We start from the raw sequence: 11,604 nt of genomic DNA, 5'->3' as shown, positions 1-11,604 counted from the left end.
TATCATATCTATAATTACTCTCTACAAAACGTAGAGTACAGGCAATGCTTATCAAGAAGATTATGTGCTGAAATTCTTGAGTTATCCTTCCCTTCACATGGAGAAGGGCATTATAAAGCCGGTGTTAACTGTTAATGTAAGTCAGTCTGATGTGGACATCCCACGATCATCCCCATGGATGCATCTACATCTCCTACAACACCACTTAGACCAATGACAAGAGCACGTGCAAGAGCTCTCGAAACTGAGGTGACATCTCTCCTCTCACAACTCCATTTCGAATCACACGAGACATGGCTACTACCTCAAACAAAGATGCTTTGCATACTCAGGTACCAAGGAGTTAGCCATGGAGAAGCTAAAAAGCAAGGAGAATCGGAAGCGGAAGACATGCATGAAGACGGGGAAGAAATTAGCCAAGTCCCAAGCTGGCCGGACGATCCAGACGAGGTCCCGGACGATCAAAACAGAGCCCAAACTATCCGGACCCCGGTCTGGATGATCCGGATAACGTGCACAACGACACCCAAAGCTAGACCCCGAAGTCGGACCATCCAAATGAGCACCCGGATCATCCGGACACTAGCTGGACATTCGGACCCCCACTCCAGACATCCGGGCCATCACCGCCACCGCCTGCGCCATCGACTCATCCGGGCCATCACCCGGATCATCTGGACAGAGCCCGGATCATTCGCCTCCCTGCCTGGGTCATCTAGACCCCGCCTGCGTGCATGTGTTGGGCTGAGGCCCATGTATCCCTTCGTCCCCTTAGCCTGCTTTGTGAAGGATTTTAGCACCATTGCTTCTCCTTTACATTCTTTGAGTAAGAAAATTGCGCCATTTGTTTGGGGACCATCCCAAGATAACGCATTTAATGAGCTTAAGAATTTGCTTAATCATGCTCCCATGCTTGCATTACCCAAATTTGACAAACCTTTCGAGATTAATTGTGAAGCTAGTGGTCATGGCATCGGATGTGTGTTAACACAAGAGAAGCGCCCCATAGCATGTTTGAATGAGAAACTTTCCGGAGCACAACTCAATTACCCCATCTATGACAAAGAACTATATGCTTTAGTGTGAGTTTTGCATGAATTGGAACATTATCTTCGCCCTCATGAATTTATCATCCATACCGATCATGAAATGCTAAAGTACTTAAAAGGACAAACTAAGTTGAACAAGAGTCATGCAAAATGGAGTGAATTTATAGAGTCTTTTCCTTATGTCATCAAGTACATCAAGGGTAAGGAAAACATAGTGGTGGATGCCCTTTCCCGCATGTGCACTCTTGTCACTAAACTTGAATTGAATGTTATTGGCTTTGAGCACATAAAAGACTTGTATGCAAATGATCCTACCTTTGCTATTCCTTATGCTAAGTGTTTGACACATACATCTTGCGAACGATATTACATCAAGGATGATTATCTTATGAGAGCTAACAAACTTTGCATTCCCGAGTCTTCTCTTTGTTTGCTCCTTTCGCAAGAGGCTCATGGAGGTGGACTCATGGGACACTTTGGATGCGACAAGACATTCACCACGTTCTCGAAGAACTACTTTTGGCCCAAGATGTTCCGCGACGTCTCATGCTTCACCAACCGATGCTCTACATGTCGCAATGCCAAGTCAAAAGCTCAATCCTATGGTCTTTATATGCCTCTTCCTATTCCTTATCAACCTTAGGAAGACATTAGCATGGATTTTGTACTTGGTTTGCCTATAACTCAAAATGGAAAGGATTCCGTGTTTGTTGTTGTGGACCGATTCTCTAAAATGGCTCATTTTATCCCATGCAACAAGATAGATGATGCTTCACCTATTGCGAATATCTTTTGTAGGGAAATCTTGCGCCAACATGGAGTGCCCAAGACGATCGTCTCGGACCGCGACATCAAGTTCTTGAGTTACTTTTGGAAGACTCTATGCGCCAAGATCGGAATCAAGCTCTTATTCTCTTTGGCATACCATCCCTAAGCCGACGGCCTAAGGAGGTGATGAACTGTACACTCTCCACTCTACTTCGCGTGTTGATCAAGAGGAACATCAAGGAGTGGGAGGACTGTCTACCCAACGCCGAGTACGCCTACAACCGCGCAAGACATTCGACTGCCGGCAAGTCCCCTTTCGAGGTCGTCTACGGCTTCAACCCGTTGTCACTATTGGACATTCTACCTCTTCCACTACAAGAGCGCACCAAAATGTACACGAGTGCACGAGCAAGCTACCTCAAGAAGTTGCATGAAGATACAAGGCTCACCATCGAGCGCCAAGTACAATGACTCGCGACCAAGCTCAACATCAACAAGCAACCAATGATATTCAACATAGGAGATCTTGTGTGGCTACACCTTCGCAAGGACCACTTCCCCAATGAACGCAAGTCCAAACTTCTACCCCGAGCCGATGGACGCTTCAAGGTGCTAGCACGCTACAACAATAATGTATACAAGATCGACTTCCCACGCGACAAGTACAACGTGAGCAACATCTTCAATGTCAAAGACCTCTCGCCATTCCATGGTGATGAAGTTTTCGGTCTAAGGTCGGATCTTTCCCAGGGGGAGGGGGGGAGAGGATGCGGAGCATCCCATGATCATCCCCATGGATGCGTCTACATCTCCTACAACACCACTTGGACCAATGACAAGAGCACGTGCAAGAGCTCTCGAAACCAAGGTGACATCACTCCTCTCACAACTCCCTTTCGAATCACACGAGACATGGCTACTACCTCAAACAGAGATGCTTTGCATACTCAGGTACCAAGGAGTTAGCCATGGGGAAGCTAAGAAGCAAGGAGAATCGGAAGCGGAAGACATGCGTGAAGACGGAGAAGAAATCAGCCAAGTCCCAGGCTGGCCAGAAGATCCGAACAATGTCCCAAACGATCCGGACAGAGCTCAGACGATCCAGACCCCGATCCGGACGATCCAGATAACGCGCCCAACGACACCCGAAGCTGGGACCTGAAGCCGGATCATCTGGACGAGCACACGGATCATCCGGACACCAGCCAGACATCCGGACCCCCCTCCGGACATACGGGCCATCACCACCACAACATGCACCTTCGACTCATCCGGGCCATCACCCGGATCTTCCGGACAGAGTCGGATCATCCGGCTCCACGCCCGAATCATCCGGACCCCACCTGCGTGCGCATGTTGGGCTAAGGCCCATGTACCCCTTTGTACCCTTAGCCTATATATATGACTCCTCCACCTCTCGTCTAGGGTTAGCATTATGATAGCTCATACTTTGGGATAGAGCCTTGCTCATCCGTTTGGATCCAATTCACCACGAGGGACCGACACCTATTTGGAGAAGATCCACTTTGATTCAAGACCTCCTCTCGTAGAAGACCCTCTTCAAGACCTCCTCATGGAGAAGAACCAATTACCCAATGTATCATCCTTTGTTGGATTTGGATCTTGTATCACTTTGTGTCTGGAGGATCTAACATATGTGTGACCTTATTCTCGTTGGTTGAGTGTTTTCTCTTGTGTTTCCCTCGTTTTCCCTCTCGTGTTCTTCGTGTTCTTGGTAGGATTCCCTCCAAACGTTAAAGATCGGGCGTCTAGGGTTCTACCCTACATCACAGTCCTCTAAAGCCTTTATCCTCAACTGCTATTTAATTTGCTCATTCTCCCTATCGTTAACTGATGTTCAGTTTGCTGTTTTTATCAAAATTCATGTTCACAACAACCATAAGTTCCAAGTTTTACTTGTAAAACCAAATTCCTTATTCATACCATGCACATTACTCAATACTCCCTATATGTATGCTTGTTTTTGTGGATCTATAATCTAGTGTGTGGTGAAGCAGCCCACGTTTGCACCTGGTCATCTCCTGTTTTATCTTACTAATGTGGCTGATGACATGCACAACATGCCATGCACATTAACCAAAATAGATACAATGATTGTCTTTGCCCTTCATCTATGCTTGTTATGTTGACATGGTAATCCGGTCGTGTGGTGAAGCTCCCCGCATTATGAACAATGCCAAATTATGCTATTGATATTTTGAAGTTACTCTTTATTTTCTAATTTGAAATTGGATGGAAGTAACAACACATTTATCATCTTTGTTTATACACATGCAAAACCTGTCATCTCTCTGCTTGTTTCAGTGCGATATACCCGATGGCATGCACAAGTCTGCTGAAGGTTGTGAGATAAACCCAACATATATTGCAGCAAAGAAGGCAAAACATCTTGAAGATAGTGAGACAACCCCAAAGTCTTGTCTTGATGCATTGTTCAAGTTACTTGAGACTAGCAGTCAAACAAGCTCACATAATTCACTGTCTGAATTAGTTCGACTTCTTCGGTCCCAAGTTCTAGCAGAAAGGTATTCTGCAACTTAACTTTGATTTGAAGTCCTATCTCCAAGAAAGATCATGGAGAACACCAATGAGAACCTCATTGCTAAGCAGCTACAGCTGGAAGCTATGACCGACATACTAGGCCGGTCTCACAGCCTTGCTCAGCAGTTCCCGCGCAAGGCTAACTTTCTTGAACTGTCTTGGAAGTGGTATTGGTTCAGTATTATTTTGTTACGCTGCAGTGGCGCCCAGTTTTTTGTAGTTTGCTTCTTTGTTCCGGTTTATGATCACTGGTGGTGAACTTCCATGCCCAGTGGATGTAATATACCATAAATCCTTTATTGTATTGTGTAGGTTTATTCTAAGTTACTATGCCGTAATTTCTTTATTGTATAGAGTAGGTTTGTTCTTAATTCCTACTAGTTACTGCCATCATTTGCTATCTGAAAAAATGGAGAAAATTTGATGTAGTCGACCGGGCCGAAACATTCGCCTCTAATTGGCATGCTTTTTAGCGGGCCACAATTGGGCCGGCCTGCAACTTTCTTCGGCCCAAAAGGCCATTGGGGCCTTCACACTTTGCGCCAGACCCACAACTTACATGGGCCTATATTCCGCCCAAAGTTAGTTTGGTCCTTTAGTGGACCCAACACTTAGTTGGGCCCATGTAGCTTTGGGCCATTAACAGGCTGAATATTCTGCATGCTTGATAAGGCCCAGAAGAAATCATGGGCCTTTAGCAGGCCGAAATGCATGTTGGGCCTCAATTTTGACTAGTCGTCGATGGGCCTTCACCAGGTTGAAATGTAGACCAGGCCTTTTTTGGCCCAGTCATATGACGTGCCATTACCAGGCCGAAACATACCTCGGGCCTTAGTTGGCCCACTGATATCATGGACCTTTAAGTGGCCGAAAGCTTAGTCGAGGCCTCAACGGGCCGAATTATGCGACAGGCCTTTAACAGGCCCAAAGTCACGTTGGGCTGAATTGTTGCCACCTTTATCACAGGTCGTTAGAGGGATAGATGTCGCGTCGGACCATATATGGCCCATGGGCAGCACGGGCCATTCCCAGGCCGAAAGACATAACAGGGTGAAATGGGCCCATGTCTATGTCGGCCCTCTAACATGTGGTAATGTCACTGGGCCGTAATTGGTCCCAAATATTTGGCGAACAATTAACGGGTCAGATCTGGCTCCGGGCCGTAAATGGGCCATGTTTAAATAGGCCGTTATTAGGCTGGCCCACTAGTACCTGAGTAAATACTACGTGCCTTTAACTGGGTCAGCCTTTTTAACCTATATGGGCCTCGGTTGGGCCCTGCCACGTGTCAACGTATCATAGGCATGTCTCCTCCATTGGACGGACGACATCTGGCCCAACGAGAAGCCGACACATGTTTCCTCCAGCTAATGATGATTTTACACGTGGAAAATCCCCATTGGTCTAGGCTATTAACGGGTTATCGGATCCAAACCGGAACCCGATCGCTTAACGGTGACCCGTTACGGTGGATGCCACATGTCGGTTACCCTTGACGAAAGCACTTCCATGACGTGACATTTATCGTCATGGAAGTTTGTCATGTAACAGTTCTACGACAACACATGTATGACTATCCTGATTTTGTCATAAAACCGTCATGGATGTACATGCATGACAAAAAACGTGACCTACTATGACAAAGACGTATCATCACGGAAGTGTATTTTTTTTGTAGTGCATGTACCGGCGAGTGAATGATGATGAAGACAATCAAGTCTTTTGTGAAAATGATTCGAGCCCCACTCTTGTGTACTCCAAGGTCTTGACACTTCAACACCAATAAGACAAAGACCAACGTTGCCACATCTTCCATGCCAAGGCGGGCATCAATGGACGTTCCGTGAAGGTCATCATCGACGAAGAAAGTTGCCACAATTTGGAAAGTGAAGAGCTATGTTCCAAGCTACAATTGGTCAAGATGAATAATCCTCATCCCTACAAGGTCCAATGGCTTAGCGACTCTGCTAGCATTCAAGTGGAGCACACCGGTCAAGTCTCCTTCAAGATTGGAGCATACGAGGACACCAGTGTGTGTTTTCCTATTCCCACTTCAAACACCAAGTGCTCCAAATTGCTGCATTTTCACACCCCCATCGTTTTGCACTAGTAATGCTATCCTATTATATTGTTTTCCTATTATTGTGTATTTTCTAAGCATTCAAAACAAATAGGTCCTATGTATACAAAACAAATTGGGCACAATAACATCATATTGTACGATACTCAAGGAGGAAGTAGCACAAGGGTTATTTCTAGCCATGATATCTTTGTCCAAAGGTCTATCTTTAGGCTTACCTCTCCTGCATCCTCCAAGCTATTCTCCATATAGGTATCTCTCCATATATAGGTGAAAAAGGACATCCAACACCGATGCATGGTTGAAAGGAGAGGACTCAAATGATTCTTGGCCATACACAAAATTAGACATAAGATAGAACTCCTCCTCCCACCCTTGGAATTCCATTGACGAGATGCACCCTCCGGTGAGCTCCGCATAAGTTTAGGAAGCATATGCCCAATGACATGTGAGACCTCGCAATATCGAGCTAGCATAATTCTAGGACAAAGAGACAAAGAGAAAAGGAAACATGCTATTGCCTCATTGAGGAGGAAGTGAGAGAATTGGTTAACAAGGTTGGCTACCAATGTTCATTTTTGTTGCGAGTGAGATTTGAGATTCATAAGAGAGTAAGGATTCCAATCTAACAATATTTTATTTTCAATACTTAATTTCATGTTTATTTTAATCATTTTTGTAGATTTCTATGTTATTTCACAATCATATAGTAGTATTTTCATTGAAAGATTTATTGTGCATTATATTTCCATAATTTGTAGATTCAAGAAGACTACTTGGTAACAAATAAGTAGAAAAGGGTACTTTATAAAGGACATGAGCACAAAGATGAAGAAGGGGATCCTGAGGCCCTTCCGCTACTTCTCAAATATAATGGGTACATAACACTGAGTTATTTGTAAAGCAAAATCAAAGAAACTTTGAGTTGCACATTTTATCACAATAAGTATGTATGATCCCTTGTATAATTTCTTAACTCTAACATAAACTTTTTCTCATACTAATATTGGTAACTAGATGCTAAGGAACAAGAATTGCAAATTGGTTTCCCAACGGATGTGAAACATGTGGCACATATCGGATGGGACGGACCTAGTGTCCCAAATAAGGAGAAGGAGGCAGGAGCACCTAGTTGGGTAAGTTCACGTCTTTCCTGGAAATGACTATCAAAACGAGGTTAAGAACGAAATTCAAGGATTTTCACAATATTTGTTTTGCAAGACTCTTATTACAATATTTTCACAATAGTAATCATAATCTGCTAAGATTGGCTCTTTATACAACATCATGGTTGTTCCATGTCATCTCTAAAATTACATCCATAGAGTCAATGTGAATTGAACAACCAAACTTTTGTCGAACTAAAAGCATGCGGATTACATTTGCACACTCACCTCGCATTAGCCACATTCTCAAAATGCCACCCTTATTTGTTGTATGCATCCTTATTTACACTAGGAAAGGTCACCTAAGGTACCAGCAAACTAACCTATAGTACACTTACGAGGGCTTGTGTATGCTAATTGTGTACCCTTGATATTATCATGACAAACACAATTAATGCAACATGTAGTCATTTATCAATGCTACGGTATGGGGAGTGTTGGATACCAAAGACGAGAAAGAGGAACTTGAAGGATACCTTGGGTAGTGCTTTCCGAGGCTATATGACAATGTCAATTCCGCTAGGTTCTCGAAGACCAACATAACAACGACATTAAATGTCTTGCGGGGAGGGGGGGTCTACATATCCTGATGCAACAGGGGTGTAATGTATCGACTCTGTTATGCAAGAAACAGGGAATACCCAGGCAGTGCATACTTTTAGTGTTAGTGTTTAATATGCTGCAGCACAAAGGTTTCCTTCCAACCCTAAATGACTTTCCTTAGCATGTTCTTCAAAATACTTAATTTCAATGACTTCAATGTCTAACACATCATTTGTTTCACATGAGTCGATATGAATCTTAACTTTTCTAGACAAACCATAGTTATAATATTATTCGCCCATGGAAAGGTCCACAAATTATTTCGCAATGCTAACATTGATTATTAGACATTAATGTATGCGGCAGTGCATGGGCACATTACTATTATGATTTTATTTTTGAAACACAATTTGGAAGGAAAGTCAACTAGCTCGATTCCAATAAAAAAATTAATGAGTAGAACCAAAACAAGAAAATATTTGTATGTAGTTGACTTATTTGCAAGATCCCTTACCCATTTTCAAATGCAAATGGAAGAGAGGCAAGTGAAACTAATCAACGGATTTTTTTTCTAATCGCTAGACGGCACTATTGTGGTAAATGTTATAATTCTAGAGGAATTATTACTACAAGGCATAGAAGAGGACGTCATGAATTCAGTCTGCATCTTCCTTCCAAGAGTAACTTTCTTAAGACAGTAACCCTAGTTCGTATTCCAAGCTCACCTTTAGGGGTGCCTATACAAAAAAAATTACTTTCATCGAAATCAAAAAGAGGGATCTGGTAGAACCATGAGCATGGAATTCTACCGTAATCGACATGAATTTATCTTATACACTATGGGGAGGTGAGAAGAGATATATTTGACATCCCAAAGGGGCTATAGACGGTGCATCCGCTACCTTTGAGTGAATTAAGATATTTGATTTTGAAAGTACCAATTCAATTTGGACTTAACAGATGAAAGACTACCACTCAGCACCACTGGATTCAGCCTCGTTTAGGAGTGACAGGGGAGGTTCTGCTGCCTCTAACCCATGGGCTTCTCAAGGTTAAGTTCTCACCCCCTTACCTTTCCTTAATTCGATTACATGAAACCTTTCATAAAATTCATGTGCAATTTTAATATAAATGACCCATTGATTAGAATATATTACCATTCAAATAATGTACTATATTTATACAAAATAATGCTAAAAACTAAAATTTCTTCTCTTCTAATGACAGAAATAGTTCTAGATGGAGCGGGCCTGGCAGATACCTCTTTTGGCGATACTAAAAGTGAAGCCAGTGGAATCGACGTTACTGTTGGTGACTCCCCTCCGTCCCCGGGCTCTCGTCGGTCAAGGCGAAACCGCTCCCGGGGTTCTGACACCTCCTCTATGGATGTCACAACAGGCAGTACTGAGATCTCGGAAAAGAAGGAGAAGGCCAAGAAAGGGACTCGAAAAAATAGAAAGAAAGAGAAGGACAAGGCAGCTGAGGACACTGCCGGTTCCACCTGTCAGGACCTCCCCGCGGTGCCCAAGAAGTCCAACCGCAGAAAAAACAAAGGAAGCTCTGAAGGAAGTGGTGGTGCATTGACCAAGGATGGTGGAGGTGCACCGGAGGTGGGTACAATACCGCTAACTCTGGTGGCCGACGAAGAAAAGGATCACGAATTGTAAACTGCTGACAGGCAAGCTACTGTCATTTGGGGATGAAAGCATATGCTCGTTAAAAGCTAGAGTACTTTGAGTTTCATTGGCTTTATCAAGTGGTGATTGATATAAAATAAAGTACTCAAATTCGAATGACACAAGCATGTAGGTGTTGAAGGTTACATGCTGTTTTAGCATTAACAGGAATGGGTTTGCACACCCTAACACAACTCTTTTCCTCTATTTTCTTTGTAACATTGTTCATTTTTTAAACCCATTGTCCTATTCCATATATATATATATATATATATATATATATATATATATATATATATATATATATATATATGATGTGTATTGCATCTTATGCCTCATGTGTATTATATGTATGACATTCTGATGTACTGTAAAAGGACACAAAAGTCAATATATAGACTGAAGGGTTGGCGCACAACTACCACGCACCATTATGCACGTGTGAGTGAACTTGAATGTAGTGATTAGTACCCGATTTGTTTGAAACCCAGTCCAGTTTTTTTGGGGGATGCTATACGGTGCACTTTACAAGAGCTACATCATTCAACACATATTGTAGGATTAAAGAAGGGGATCACAGTACCAAAAAGCAGGAGTAGATGTACTAAATGTGTGTTTCACAAGTTTACGGGCTATGTAATAACCCAGATCTTACCACGCCATTCCCTGTATCAATTGATAGCACATACAATTTACAATGAAATAATAATGTAATCTCTTGTCATATGTATTACATCGCAGATCCAATCTTTAATACACCACACACCTACTTAGTTGTAACATCCCAAAATTTCCTAGTTTTGGAATGCGAATAATAAGATCGGTGCTTTGGTTAGGGGAACTTAGAACTTTTTGAGTACTTGTTTAAGAATTTTCAAACCATGTCATAAAAGTTTGTTGATTATTCATCCAATAAAGAAAACTATGGCTAGGGAGTTTATTCGAGAATTCAAAGGGCGTTCATTTGTTTTTACTCCTTTAAAATATTTTTGAGACCACTTTTAAATTTATGAAGTGAGAATAAAATGACTTTCTCGAATGTTGTCGGTGCATATATAATAAAGGATCATATATAATAAAGGATCTATTTGAAAATTTGATTTGTTTCCAAATTTTGAATTTAATTAAGTATTTGAAGGCCAATTAAATATTTCAAATAAAGCAAATATTATTAATGAGAGGAGATAAAATGACTTCTCCAGAAATATAATTGGAATGATTGATATTTCTTAATTGTCATCTTTGTGAATTTATAAAACCTTAAAATAAATTTTAGGAATATGAAAAAGCTCAGTAATTCTGTTTCCTATGCTGCAGATAATTGAACAAGGAAAATGAATATCTTTTATTTTGTTCATTTAATGTTTATCTGCATTACGTAAAAGAAATTAATGAAACAGAAAAAAAAACAAAACCTACAGCCATGGGGCCAGCCCAATTCCAATCCGCACTAGTTTTCTCTCTCTTTTACCTTTGGGCCTCATAACTTGGGCCGGCCCAACTAACCAAGCCGGCCCAGCGAGCGACGACTGGTGTTGCCCCTCCCACTTGCACGTTCGTGTACACAAGAGAAATGCCATGGCTGCCCTTCTTCACCCGTTAGTTCCCTTCCTCATTTCAACTCGTCATCAATATGAAAATTTTGGAGACCGTTAAGAGGAATATATTTAGGGAAATAAAACCTCACTTTAATGTCTTAATTGTCTGGAAATCAAGCCTCCACTAAAGGCCAAATTGAGCTTGCTTGATCTACTTGAACC

The 11,604-nt window shown here is 42.2% G+C and overlaps 1 protein-coding gene across 1 annotated transcript; it reads left to right on the top strand.

Annotated features, from left to right (window-relative positions):
* Positions 1 to 6,742: 6,742 nt before the first annotated feature.
* On the top strand, positions 6,743 to 10,080 carry LOC123041222 (CRIB domain-containing protein RIC5). The gene is made up of 5 exons (XM_044463889.1): positions 6,743 to 7,070; positions 7,221 to 7,336; positions 7,477 to 7,595; positions 9,129 to 9,219; positions 9,396 to 10,080. The coding sequence occupies exons 2-5, from the start codon at positions 7,276 to 7,278 to the stop codon at positions 9,833 to 9,835; spliced, it is 711 nt and encodes a 236-aa protein (XP_044319824.1). The 5' UTR covers positions 6,743 to 7,070; positions 7,221 to 7,275; the 3' UTR covers positions 9,836 to 10,080.
* The last annotated feature ends 1,524 nt before the right edge of the window (positions 10,081 to 11,604 follow it).

The sequence above is a fragment of the Triticum aestivum genome, chromosome 2B (genome assembly GCF_018294505.1).
Source record: "Triticum aestivum cultivar Chinese Spring chromosome 2B, IWGSC CS RefSeq v2.1, whole genome shotgun sequence".
In the NCBI taxonomy this organism is placed as follows: Eukaryota; Viridiplantae; Streptophyta; class Magnoliopsida; order Poales; family Poaceae; genus Triticum; species Triticum aestivum.
The sequence above is the reverse complement of the archived record's forward strand: the minus strand, read 5'-3'. Positions and strand labels throughout refer to the sequence as shown.